Genomic DNA, 14,969 nt, shown 5'->3' on the forward strand with positions numbered 1-14,969 from the left:
CCGTTACTCTTCATCTGAACAATTTATGTTTGTTGGTAGTTTATATCATTGTAATCACTGACCATCAAAACATAGGGGTAGACATAACCTTTTCTGTGTTATCTTGTTTGGTTCAGGAGATGACACAAAATACATAATTTGGTTATGGCGGAAAGTAAAATGGTCACCATGGCAACCATGAGGTGTTTTTACGCTCCATTTCTGAAAATGTTTAAGGCAGCAAACTTTACAAGTGTACCAAGTTTCAAGCTTTTATGAAAAAGTGAACATTATTTTCACATATCACCTGGACTATAACATTGTTTATAAATTTTAGAACACCAAATGTTAAGGCAAACTGTGAAAAAATGTTTTTAAAATTAAAACATTGAGAAAACTTACCATCACTGGAAGCAAGGCCACCAGGTAAGATCCTCTTCACATAAACACCATATTCTTCCCCTGTTAGTTCTTTCACACCACCGATCACTTTGATTCCTTAAGAAGAGACAAAGCATGCTTCATTCAAAGACCTTGTAAAATATTATTCTTCCATACTTTTGTTTAGGTGTTGATATTGTATTTTCCAGTCAAATAAATGTAAGCAAAACACAGAAATCATACCACAGTTCCTTACATCAGGACTGCGTGGCCATTTTCATTGTCAAATGAATGCCACTACATTGCCAGTATGCACAGAAAATTTGCTCACAGGTGACTGTGAAATGAACATTCGCTATTGTTTTTTGACAAAACAGACTGTGAATCATTCTATTTCTATCTAAATAAGAGGAGATAAAGCAGACTTATGATGTTTACCATGAACAATAGACAGCTTTACCTGATGCCTGCTGAAAGCTTTAACTCTCATTTGTTCCCTTTTAGAAACCCAAAGCCATTTTAGTAGTTAAAAAAAAAACATTTGACATTGAATGTACTTTGTGCTGTGTGTAATGTAAATTGTAGCATACACTACCATTCAAAAGTCATAATGGGGTCATAATATATTAAAAAAGAAAATAAATTCATACTTTTATTCAGCAAGGATGCATACAATTGATCAGAAATGACAGTAAAACATTTATAATGTATATTATAAATGCTGTTCTTTTGAAACTTCTATTCATAAAAAATAAAAATAAAATTCCTTAAAAAAATATATCATGGTTTCCACAAAAGAATTAAGCAGCACAATTGTTTTCAACATTAAATCAGCATATTAGATTAATTTCTGAAGGATCATGTGACACTTAAGACTGGAGAAATGATGCTGAAAATTCAGCTTTGACATCACAGGAATAAATTGTTAATTGTTGGAATAAAGTTATATTAAAATAGAAAACAGTTATTTTAAATGGCAATAATATTTTTACAGTATAACAGTTTTTACAGTACCCTAAAACTTTTGAATGGTACTGTACATTAAATTATTTGTCACTCTGGTAAGGAAACTAATCCTAATATAAATAGATCAATACTGCACCCCAGCTGCTGTAGATGTGTCCATTTGTGTCTGATTTCAAGTCCGATAATAGAGGTCTTAAACAGCTTATGTTCAAATGAGTCTCCCTAAAGTAAGGATTTACAGCTGACTCGGGTCAGTATTAGTTTTAGGTATTCAGGTTTCCTACACATTTTCCATTTCAAAATTCCATACCTTTCCCGACTCAAATTTCCAAACCTCTCGGTAGATTTTCTAGACCATATTTAACATAAATGGTTCATACAGCATTATTTTCAGCTTTATATTTGGTATGTGGTACCATCATCTGTAAATATTTTTATTTTCTCAGGGTTCTTTTCATTGATTTTCTCAAAGTGACAACATACAGAGCCCCTAAAATAAAAAAAAATAATGCACACAAGAAACTTTTCTGTGCCCTCGAGAAACTATTTACATGCACATGGTGATTTGTTGCATGCTTATGCATTACAATTTCTAGTTTCTTATAACCTGTTTCCTTTGTGCATCACTGCCATCTTATTATGAAAAAATGAATGCACATGAATTAATAGAGATCTAAATTTCCTCTGTGGCAGCTTATTTGAAATGGGCTGATGGTATAATACGGCTGTGTGCATTTTCCTATTTGCCAAGTACAAGGATCTATAAAAAAGACTGGTACTGTAAAAAAAAAAAGTGTTCAAAATTTGGCTTTCGTTATAGGGCAGTATGTCATATTTCAAAGCCTTAGGTCTCTTTAATGCATACTCTGTGGCGGTTAAGAAACCACACCATGAAATGGGCTCATGGCACACTAGGTGGCTCAGTGTGCATCATCCTATATGCTAAATTTAATGGTTTCTCATGCACACATAAAAGTCAGTGGCGGTTCTACATTGAATTACTCTCCGGGCGAGACCCCCTCTGTGCGTGCCCAACACCCCCCGGCCGAGAAAAAAAAATTGTAGGTTTTTTTACTAACAATTTTGCACAAACAGCCATGTTTTACTATAACAATATAAGTGTAAGACAAGCTTATACTTCTCAATTGCACAAATCCTTCAACAGAACATTTGAAAAACACAATTCTGCACAAAACAGTATAAGTTATCAGAACTTAAATAAATATACTCTATATACATAATAAACACTCTGTGTTTATTTGGCACTCGACAATCAACAGATTTCTTATCCCCCAACACTGTCACTCACGACCAGAAGTCAAGTCAAGACACAGTCATGGACTGTGATTAATCATGATTAATCACAAATTTAAAATACTAGGATTTACCTGTAAATGTGTTGAAATAAAGATGCATCACAAACGGTTTTAAGGAAACAGAAGCTTTCACACTTCCGCCAGGTATGAGACATAATCCTTATTATTCTTTTATCATTATTCTTTTGTTTTTATTCAGCCATTATCAGCCTTTAAACTGACAATAAAACGTTTACCAAGCCACATCGCTTCAATCCCAGTATACATTTACCCAACTATTATCAAAAGTATTTCTAAATAAATACAACAAAAGATTTTCTTGCGACCTTACATGAAGTAATAACTTCCTTTTACGATCACATGTGGAATTTGGTCGTTTACTGTTGTTAAAATATGCTATTTATAACCTTGTATATCACTGCACAAATTAGCATTTCAGATGTACACATTCTCAAGAAAATCACATACAGACCATATCTATCGTAATCGTGTGTATATTATCTTATATAATCTATAGTGGCTGTTGTCATGTTTATTTCTGCTGTGTAAAAGACATGTGTGCTCTGCTGAAACTCACGTTGTTTGTGATGTTACAACCGCCTCTCTGTTCTTAAGTTGCCGGGGATACATTCCAAGTATAATACACATTAGTAAAAGGATCTATTTTAATTTTATTTGTCTATATACACTTTGGGCGGCCGCGGTACATTATAAAAGTAGCCCAAAAAAACGCAAACCACGGCTCTGCAATTTTCCAGCGACTGTATTTTCAAAATAGCCCACTAGTGCCTAACGTTACCCTGGCAACACTGGTGCTGTCCCCTCATCACACAATAACCTTCCGCGCTGCGATGACGGGAAGAAGTTGGGGTCAAACCTTATCAAGCGATTAATTTGCGTAAAAAAAATATTAACGCGTTAACTTTTTTAGATTAATCGCATGCGTTAACGTTGACACTCCTAGTTTTAATATTATGAATGAAATGTGCGTTATTTGGAAGAAAGTCAAGGTGTGACTGACTTTAGCCCACTTGTCCCACTAATGTAGCGGATAAGCCCTCCTTGTCCGCACCATTTGGGAGAGGTGAACTGTCCCCGGCCGCTCTACATCGGTTTTTAACCACAGTTTTTGGGTTGGTTCAGTTCTGATGGATTGGCACATCAGAGTGTTTTTGGCGATTTAAAATGTGATTTTTAAAAACATATTAACAAAAACACTTTGGTACACTGGAGACAAACATGGATTATCACATGTCTACTTCAAATTTCTTTCGAGAGAACCATTATTTTTCCTATTTTTACCCAAAATTGGATGGATTGGCCATTATTGAGCATTATTGTCTGATTCATTCATACTGGCAGCCGGAGGGCACCCTTGCGCAGAAACTCCACATAAGTATCACAGAAGTAACAGAACTGATGAAGCTCCAGGAAATCCCTAATATGGGCAAAGGCCTCCCGATTTCACTGAATAAAAAGATGATAGAAACGTCTTAAATGATCAAACATGAAGACAATAAACACTCGACTGCAACAATGTATAGTCTATGTGTGTACTTCAAGCCATCTCGGGTATTTTCATAATAATTAAGTATATTTATATTCCATTGCTAATCTACAGTATACAGTGATAAAGAAGCTACATCAGATCACAAAAGGAAGTTATTTTAAACACTCAACTGATGTTGTGGAGTAAAAACATGTTCTGTTTTGTGGGACAACAGGTTTAGAAATGCTTCTCATAACACGTCATTACAAGGGAAGATGTTCGGCTCGGCGTGTGTTGCATTTTCAAATTCACGTTCTAAGCGGGGAGGCATTTCCTCATCTCGGCACGTAGTCATGTTTGACAATCATTAAAGAATCACTAAGCAGCTGCCATGAAAACACACTTCTTGTTTGATACATTTATTTTCATTAATTTCTTAATTTTCTATCATAAAAATCTCAATAGGGGCAAAAGTCTGGAAATGCTAATATTTTTCCATAATCTGCTTTCTTTTTTCCATACTTTTCCACACCTGGAAATGACTTAAATCAAATTCCATACTTTTCCAAAACGCGTAGGAACCCTGGGTATTACACACATAAGACTTTCAGAGCTTCAGGTATATGTTGTGAGGTTTGCATCCCCCTGAGGTCATCAAGTGGACTGAAATGAGTTTATTGGCTCCAAATCTCCCTGGTGACAGAATGATGTTCTTCCAGTAATGTAAACTCTGTGCTGCACTGAATCGATTACTAAGTGAGTTAAACACAAAGAAATCCTGTTTCACTTCACTGAGTTTAAAGGTACTGAGTTTAAAGGAAACCTTAAAGACAGTTTTACATCGAACGAAATGAATGGTACCTAGGGCTGTGCGATTAATCGAAATCGAACCGCAATCGCGATTTGAGATGTTGCGATTTAACTAATCGCAAAGCCTGCGATGTGGACGCAATGTTCTCTGTTCCAGATCAAACGCAAATGCATGACTGCCAGCCTTGAGTGTCAAAAAATAAATAAAAATAGAAAGCGGCGCGAGTGGGATTATGGCATCTACAAGGTCAGATCAATAGTCAGGCAAAGTAATACTAAAGAAAATTTTATGTAATATGAGATTACTTCGGCTTTGAAATGACAGACACCGAACAAAAAAGGTTAATTTGCAAGAGCTGTGCCACAATGCAAAAGAGCTCCCTTATCGGTTCTGCTTTTAGTACTGGAGAATAAAATATACATTTTCTTATTTGTTTTTATTAGTACATGAACGTTATCTTACACATTTTATCTCCCCAACAGATTCTAATTTGAAATAAGTTTATAATGCATGTTCGCTATTCCCAATTCAGTAGACCGCACACACAGTCTGCGTCTCTGAATGCTTCTCATACTCGTTCCTCTCTGCCTCACACGGCACGTATCCCGCATCTCACGGACGAGCCATTTACACTTGCTGCACACACGCACCGCAAGTCTCTATACGAGCGCATCTGGCAGTATGGAGGAGGCTTGACGGCAACCTGTGTCAACTCACGCCTGGCTCCACGTTTGAAACAAATGTTTGCTAATTTCACTTGGATGAAATGAAACATTCAGCACATTTTCCACTTGTTCTTAAAATCCCAAATACTTAAAAATGAATAAATCAGCCTATGTAACCTATGTAATACTTGAATAATTGACTAAAGTAATACAGTTCTTTATTTACACAAAATAAACAAATCTTATACAATTCAGTAATTAAGTAAATTCTGTAAAAGTAGTAATACCATTATAATCTTCCCTGCTGAAAAAACAATAGAACTCCTCCCAAAACACAATAGAAAATGTAATGGGTTATAATTATAAAGGGTTATAATGGGAATTGTATTGGTTTTAATATAATGGTGTCTACTGGCATTTGATGGATTCTATTGGTGGGATGTAATCTGGCAGATGGGAACCAATAGAACAACAGCAATTCCTATTGCAATAATGCCCAAAACACACTACAAAAAGGAATTTTGTAATGGTTTTAATGGAAACCACTCTGTGATGGTTTCTATTGTTTTTTTCAGCAAAGAACAATACACATACTGTGCCTCACACTACTGACAATATTGAGCTGAAGCTTGACTTTGCAAAATTAAAATCGCAAATCAAATCGCAATCGCAATATCTGTCAAAAATAAATAAATCGCAATTAGATATTTTCCCCAAATCGCACAGCCCTAATGGTACCTTTGAAATATATTTTAAAATCATTTTAAAATTATTCTCAAAATACTTTTTGTGTGCAAAGAAAACAAAAATAACGACTTTATTGAACAATTTCTTCTCCTCTGTGTCAGTTTTCGACGCACGTTCACGACAGCACCACGAGTACCACGAGTATTCGGTTTTGGAACGACATGAGGGTGAGTGATTAATGACAGAATTTTCATTTTTGAGTGGGCTATCCCTTTAACAACAAGACGGGTCCAGTACAACATAAACAAAAAATACTGAGTTAAAGTTGTGGCGAAGTAGCAACAGACCCAAGTATGATATTTTGATTAAAAATTAGGTGGTAAAAAAAACATATCGATGAAATAAGAAATAAGAAAACTGATAAAACTTAGGGTTCATCTAAAAGCTATTATATTGAATAAACTAGATGTCAGTGTGTGAAACAATGGCTGATCCCTTATGTGAGAGAGCAACTGCAAATCAATGTTGTCAGGCCATTAATTGTTGAAACAACAGCAAAGAGCTTTGACGCCACCAAAACATGAAATCCTTTAATGAGATGAGCATCTTTCACACCCATACCTGTGGAAGATCCATTAGCAGGCAGTTCAAAGGCAGAATACATGCTAAGAAGACACTTCCCTTGATGGACAGTACAGATGCTTCAGATTCGCTTTTGGTCACACGGTTTAGTCACACTCATGGAATAATAAATATCCTCTTTTTGCTTCAGGCTTATCTGGTATTAATAGACAGACAATGTATTGGCACTAATTGAGTTTTGCGCTGGTATTGCATATTAATAGATTCACTTCAAGATAAATCTTCAGAGTTGGAAGCACTTTAATGAAAAGGACTGCAACCCGGTTATCCACAAAGCGTGTTCTTTACTAAACTCAAACTCAAAAAATGTCATATAACTCAAAAATAAATGCAAAGTAAGGACTGTGTCCTGGAAAAAACCCTTGAATGCTTATGACAGCATCACACTTATGTATGTACATGATAGCACTGCAAATATGTGTTGTAAAATATTTGATTTATCAGTGCTGTTTTTATACAGAGCTCCACTTCCTGAGTCTGTATTCATGAAAATGTCTCCTAAAACAGAATCGTCTTGTAACACAATGGATTGTTGACAGTGCAAGTTGGGATATAAGAAGGACAGGTTTAAGGAGCTTAGAGCTGCCTTCAAATAATGTTTTTGATCTATTGTGAAGAGGGAGATCAGGCTGCGGAATAAATATAACAAAGACAGCACAAGACTTGAAAGACTGGAAAACAACCATACCCCAAACATATCCCATCGCTTCGCTGAGAGACTCCGCCATACACCTTATTTCACTTCCCCATGACCAGATCAGAGACGCATGCTGTACAATAGGCCTCATTAAAATCGACTAAAAGATGTGCTACTCCATACCTTTCTTATGTCTTGAATATTTCTTAGTAACCCGTCATTCTCAATCCGCACACAAAAGACAGCATTTATCAAAAGAAATGTGATTTCTAAGGTGGTCATCAAAGATTGAAGACAGAGTGTTCTGATAGAGGATCTGATGGAATATTTGGTAAATTATACAAACACACAAATATACAATGAAATTAATATGTTAAGAGGCACTTACCTAATCCATTCTCACAGTCTGTAAACTCCATAGAATGCACTGCTCGATCTACTCCATACGGACCCATCAGTGTCCTGTGCAGGATGGAGAAAAAAAGGAGCATCCATGTTAAAACATGGAAAACTTAGTAACATAGTGAGGCTTGTTAGATTCAGAAAAACCTTTTTATGTGAAACAAACTCTTGAAATTCTGTTACATTTTAGGCTGGTGATTCAATTCATATTTGAATACTGAAAAAAAATATTCACTGTGAGTTTATCTGGGGGTGAATTTTCTGAACACACTGTGCCTGTGGACTGTTATTAGTATCAAGACCAGTTCATTCCAGTGGGATCAGTATAAATTATTTAGCATAAATGTCCTGCTTTGGACAGGCTCCTCTTTCTCATGAACTCAGAATCTGTGTGTGATTCTGATTTTTGAGAACAGTGATTATGTTTTACTTAAATTGTTAAGTAAAATGAAGTAATTTATTAAAGAAACTCAACCCCTTTGGCAGTGGAAACACTGTTTTCATGCAGTTAAAGAGAAATGAATATTATGACGTTTCTTGTTTAGTAGGCAATATATCAGGACACTGACATTCTTTAGGCATTTTGTTGTTATGTGACTTACCAGTACTACACCAGAAAGATGCATGATTCCAGCCTTTCCTGCAGACTCACTGCAATGTCCTTGAAATTGTACTTCAGATTGTTTGAACCTTATAAGACTTTGTCTGAGGCTACAATTCAAGCTAAACATTCTTCACAAGAGTTACATATCAGAGTGTCCACTGTCCCCAGCACAGCACCCTCTAAAACAGACATTTAAAATAGTAGGGGGTCAGTGGAAATAAAATATATATATATCTTTTTAGGGCTGTTAAAGTTCCTGGCACACACTGAACTATCAATGTGGAACTAATAACGGTTATTTTATTCTAATAAGAATTTAAAAAAACATATGGGTTTCTGAGAGGAGTTCATCAAATGTTTATACATACATTCTAGAATATTTAATAGCCTACTTGTTTTGTATCCTTTTTTGGTTTGTTCACTGGAAATGTTTTCAATACGTACTGTAAAAAGTGCTATACAAATAAATTTGAATTTAACTGCACATGTTAACATTAACATACAGTTACCTTTATACAAAGTAAATATTTTCCAGATTACCAATATTTGAATGATTTATTTAGGTTTTTAGAGTAACTGATAGGCTATATAAAAGCCAATTATTTAATTTTGCAACAACCATGTTGTCCTGAATATCATGCTTAATATAGGCTAGTGCTCACATATGTTCTTTGTACATGAAAATATCCAGCTGCCTTTATATTTTACAAAGTGGGTCCCCTGCAAATGTATCATCATTTTGGGTGGGTGATTGGCATCAAAAAGTTTAAAAACCTCTGATTTAAAACGCATAAAGCCTAGCAAAGTTTGATGAATTCCACGAGGTATGTATGAATGGATTTAGTGAGTACGCACGAATACATTATAATCTCCAGGTGATTAGAGCACATTAATAGTACATCATTTATAGTGTTGTGGATTCTTCAAAGCGTAGCGGGTGAAATGAAATGAAATACGCACTTCTCCACGCTGTAACTACAGTCAATGCGATTTGTCTAAGAACAAATGGTGAAGTAACAGTCGTTCAACACATTTTACTCACGTTTTCCTTTCTCTCACCAATTACATTAGTAACACGCTTTGTTAGTGACACACCTGAGCACAGCCCAGGTACCATAAACTGCCCAAAAGTCTCCAAAAACAGTAGCGGACGAAGTGAAGATGCGCGTTATGTCGACGCATCTGTCAAGACCGCTCGAGCGCTTATTGCTCACTGGAGCTAATGAGCTGAAAAAACGAGTCGTAATGCAGCTCAGCTACCACAAAATTACAAAAGAAAGGTTATTACCTGCTAATCATGACTGCTCCCTTGTACATGACCGAAAATGTAGGCATTTTGAAGAAATTTCTGCGCATCCAGCGGCGTGTACCGTATGCCCATTCCTCTCGTGATCAGCGCCTCGCGGAGGTCCGATACAGCGCGAGCCACATGATTCACTGCCACAGCCCTCTAATACAGATGATCCTAAACATCACCAACTTTGCCCACAGATTAAATCTTATGCAACAGAAATGAGGGGTAGTGTTTTTTCTATAGATAGATTTTTTGTCATTGTTTAACAATGACTGGAACAGGTGGTTCCCAAAGTGGAAGCCAAATGTTCATGAAAGGACTGTAAAGGCTTAAAGGTGGTGTGATATACAAAGTGTTGCTGACATTAAACTATTTCAATCCAAGGGGTCTTTCAAAGACATCAGACTGAACTGTAGTATAGAAATACCAAAAAGTATTTTGCATCAGATCAAACATGATATGGGAATTAAAACTGACAAGCTAATCTCTTGAGACTTCAAACAAGACACAGGATCTACAAAACAAAATAATATCACTGGACCACACATCCAGATGAAGCCCATGCACAGTCTAATGAAGAAAAATGTGATGCAACTGCTTTTATTTAAGCGAAAAATATGACTAAATCAAACTTGGTTACACCAACAAACGTCATTGGAAAAAGTCTAATTAGACAGTATAGCATATTTTTCTTTTTACAGTATAGGCTACTGAAGGACGGTTGTGATTTCTTAACTTCCTGATGATGGAATCACATTGTCACTGTAGCCATTTCACTGTAGTCATGAAAAAATGGAAAAACAGGAAACGCTATTGCTTTTGGGGAGAAAACGACATTTGTGCAAAAGCAGAAAACTCTAAATCCTTGTCAACTCAGAAAGACATATTTAATCTCTCGACTGTTTCCATTTTTAGCCAGTGTTATTTTCTATGGTCATCCCATGCAAAGCTAGAGTGCTTTCCTCTCGCACAGCAATCAGATTTATACACACATGCTTGAGGTAAAATTACACAGTATCTGGATTACACTGTCCAAATTTACTCAGGTTTTTGTATTCTTACAATATCATGTGTAATGTTTTCAAGTCTTTATGCTTAGTGGGCTTAAAAAAACATTATTTGAAATGACTAACTGCATTCATGATGTAATGAACTGACTACCTGTTAAAAGAGATTATTGTCATTTAGTGCTCTACAAACAGTGTTGCTTGCGCCCTAGTTAGAGTCAGATTGACACTTTCCCTTAAATGCACTGTCACTGTGTAACTCCTCAACGTCATTTACCTCGACACATGTCCTGTGACTCAGAGTCCACTTTTCACTGGCAACTTGAGCTACAATCCAAAACAAGTCACACAAGGTTGTACTAAAAGCCACAAGATTAGCGACTAGCAATTTTTCCAGACTGTAAATCGGGGGAAATCAGGGCAAAAGTCATGTAGTGTATTCCAGCCTTTAGAAGTGTGCTTTAGTTTTTTATGCCTGTTGTTTGTGTTGTAGTTAACAGAATGCTACATCTTGGATAATGTTATCAGGCAAAGTGAAAAAAATTTCATCAGATGTCTTATTTAACAATATAAATAATGTATCTACTACTGTACACAGTCTGTCAAGTCTCTGTGGCAGTCACAGAGTGACCGGACTAAGCCTTTCTTGTGCCAAACTCACAGGCTGTAATGATGTAATTTGAGGATAGCTTTTACACACCCGGCCATGATAAGCTTTATTTTAAAAATGATCACACTAAACTACAGCATTCTGTCTGGCTTGCCTTAAATTTCTCCTGTAAATCCTCTCATGAGGTTAATATGTCAAGTGTGATTTGCACATTCACATATCAAGCCATGACTGGACAGAGTACTTTTGTGCACAATAATCTGCTAGGACAACCTGTCAATCAACCACATGCAGGGCCAGGTCATAGTCCCACGAGACCCTTGGTCCCCCAACCTCAACCGCCCCTCTTCACAGACACCTCATCCTAAAAAAAAATGTGTTTTGGTAGACTAAAATAAAACAAATATTAAAAATGAAAAATAGCATTCCAGTTTGTACTGCTGAAGTATTTTAAAAAATATTTTACTGTGAGGGACAGATGTAAATACATCTTTTAAAAAAGGTGACAGGACCTTACAAGCATAGTTCACCTATAAAAATATATATTTTTTTTAAATATGAACTCACACTCATGCTGTTCAAAAACTGACTTTCGTTCTTCTGTGGAACAAAAAAGAAGATAAATGTCTCAGTGTTGTTTTTTTTTGGGGTTAGTAACTGTTTGGTTAAATGATCATCTTTTGAAATCCATGACAGTTTGGAGCGACACGAGGGTGAGTAAATCATGACAGAATTTTAATTTTTGGGTGAACTATCCAATTAAGGCATCATATCTATTTGTCACGGCTTTGTATTTATTTGAAAAGCCGAAAAAAATAAATATCCTGACTAAGATCTGTGAGGCAGTATTTTCAAAAAGCTGAAAAACAATGATGTGTGATGCATTCTTACAACTTAGAAACACCAGGCATCTTCAGACTTCACCAGACTCCATCTATCTCTTATTCATACTCCAAGAATGATATAATTTTATAGGCCAACCAGGAAGTAGTATCACCCTGATTACCTCGATAAATAAAAAGTCAAGAGGATTTTTCAATCACTCTGTGACCAACAAAAGTTTATGATTCTTATACATTTTGTTCATCTAGAATCTAGATGAAGATTCTAGAAGATCTAGAAGATTTATGGATTTCGAAAACTATATACAATTGCCAGACATACAGTATAAAGTTTACATGACTTCACTGTCACCACCATTAAGCGTCTGACAACTTTTGGAAAGTTTGATTTACAGTAGTCTGCAGAAGCACAATTACAACACAATGAAAAAAAGTGGACAAGTGAGTAGATGAGTTTTCCTGTTCAGCATGATGACGTTTAATTTCCCCGACAACTTCTGTAGTTCCAAAAAAATAAATAAATCTTGGAATTGCATTAACCACATTCCTTATTATAGGCATTTAACCAACACATAACCCATTTAAAAAAAAACACTTCAGGACGAAGAAAGAGAAAGAGTTGTACTTTGACAACAGAAGTACAGGACTTTTCATCTCATTTGCTCTAAAAACTGACTGTGCCTACACTTACAAAGCCTGATACTAAAAGTCTATAAATAGTCTTTGAGGGCAGCCTCTGTGATACAGGAGGCAGCTGTTCTTTATTCAAGAATCTGCCCGAGAATGACAGAACATAAAGCTCAGGCAGAATGGCAGATATTTAGCACTGGAAGGCTTAGCGTAAGACTATGTGCTAGAAGACAATCTGAAATGAACTATTCAAATGTCCCAGAGAACGTTCTGAAAAATCCTACATAAAACAATAAGCCATAATCATCAGTTACTCATGATACAAAATATTTACGTATGTATTCTATTTATGTCTTTCATAATCTTCACCCACCAACCACCCCTGATCCACAAACTCACACAGCCTGTCAGACACTGGCATTACTGTCCAGTGCAGAATGCTGTAACATGTTTGATAACACAAATACACATCTATTAATCAAAAGGAAAAAAATTTGTAGAATGTTCATGCATGTTGAAGTTGCAGTACTTACATTGTGCTGTAGATTTTTTTCATTGAAGCTTAGGATAAAAGAATTTAAATAAATAAATAATTAAATCTAAATGTAAATATTTGTACCAGTATCTCTAAATTTAATAAATTCTTGCTGCAAAGTATCCTATATCTCACCACTCAAGAATCTCAGAAAGCCAACAGCCCTTCAACCCTCTTAAATCTCTGAAGCTGTAAATCCTGTGAATGATGATTCATGACAGATTGTCTGTCCATGTGATTTCTCATGATGCAGAGAATGAATTTATATGGGCCATGTATCTATATCATGATTTATTGCCATAGACTGAGTATTTATTGTGATAATGTAAAGTGTTTACTATGGCTGTATATTAATTATATATTAGGCTTATCTGAAATGGAAGTCTTACAATAGAAAAGATTGTTCTCCATCGTCACTCTGTTCATACTGATCAGAACTTGTAGGAACCGTAAACAATATACGTGTATTATCCATTGTGCAACACACACATATATGGATGGGTGAGATTTAACAAACAAGTAGCATGAAAATCATATACTTGTTTTAGGCTTAAATGATGATGGTTTGTGTTGAAATCTTTGACAAATGCGTAACTGTGTATAAATGCGTAAGTTATTAACATTATGCATATTTTGTAGCAATTAATTGACTTTTTGATTTAACCTGTTAGTTTCAATGCTTTTTAAAAATATGAATTTTATAACTAGTCTCCCAAATAATATGAAAACCGCATGTTTAATCATTTGAATAATATATCTGCTATCTTTGCTCTTTGGCATTCATTTCTAAACATCGGCTTTTGAGCCAATCACCTGAGCTGTAAATGCCATGTGACTAATTACGCTGGAGTGGAACTGATGTCACGACAACACTGATTGACTAATGGCATCACAAGAACACACACACAGTCTCAAAATCCTACGCTGTGACCTGAAAGACATCAGGCAGGGAAAAATATTAATCCATTTTACACTTAAGAGCCCTTAAAAAAACAAAAAACATAGCCTACATAATATAAATATGGTGCTAGCAAAAAAATATTTTTTGTCAGAATTCATGCCTACTACTGAATGAACTAGAAACATGTTACCAATTTCTCATACACATAAATAAATACATATTCTTTAATCATTTTAAATAGCAGTCTTTATTTTAGATTTTAGTTATTCAATTTGAATTAGTTAAATAATAAATTATTATTAGTTTACTGTAAAAAAAAAAACACAGTAACGAGACGAAATATTTGTTCAAGCAAAGTTTAAACAACAAATGATATATTTAATAAGACAATTTAGACACCCTGAGAACACAGAAACAGCAAGTCATGTCAACCAGTCAAAAATATGTATGTAAAAAATGTAAGAATATATATGTAAAAATATATATTAGTGTCTCTGACTGCAAATACATGCACACACCTAAACACAAGCTAAACTAGCATGAACCACAATACACGCATGCGTACTATCCC

The 14,969-nt window shown here is 35.4% G+C and overlaps 1 protein-coding gene across 5 annotated transcripts in view; it reads right to left on the bottom strand.

Moving 5' to 3' along the window:
* Window positions 1–14,969, bottom strand: part of si:dkeyp-72e1.9 (syntaxin-binding protein 4) — a 51,879-nt gene that overhangs the window by 32,578 nt on the left and 4,332 nt on the right. For 2 of the 5 annotated variants that reach the window (XM_058771462.1, XM_058771460.1), the window contains exons 1-3: window positions 9,868–9,985; window positions 7,962–8,035; window positions 382–477 (exon numbers count right to left, since the gene is read on the bottom strand). In XM_058771462.1, the coding sequence (XP_058627445.1) occupies window positions 382–477; window positions 7,962–8,035; window positions 9,868–9,935 (238 nt within the window). In that variant the 5' untranslated portion in view covers window positions 9,936–9,985. Of the gene's footprint in view, window positions 1–381; window positions 478–7,961; window positions 8,036–8,577; window positions 8,624–9,621; window positions 9,720–9,867; window positions 9,986–14,969 lie in introns of those variants that run through there. The other 3 variants (XM_058771464.1, XM_058771463.1, XM_058771461.1) reach the window with 3 other exon arrangements.

Source organism: Onychostoma macrolepis, chromosome 03, assembly GCF_012432095.1.
Source record: "Onychostoma macrolepis isolate SWU-2019 chromosome 03, ASM1243209v1, whole genome shotgun sequence".
In the NCBI taxonomy this organism is placed as follows: domain Eukaryota; kingdom Metazoa; phylum Chordata; class Actinopteri; order Cypriniformes; family Cyprinidae; genus Onychostoma; species Onychostoma macrolepis.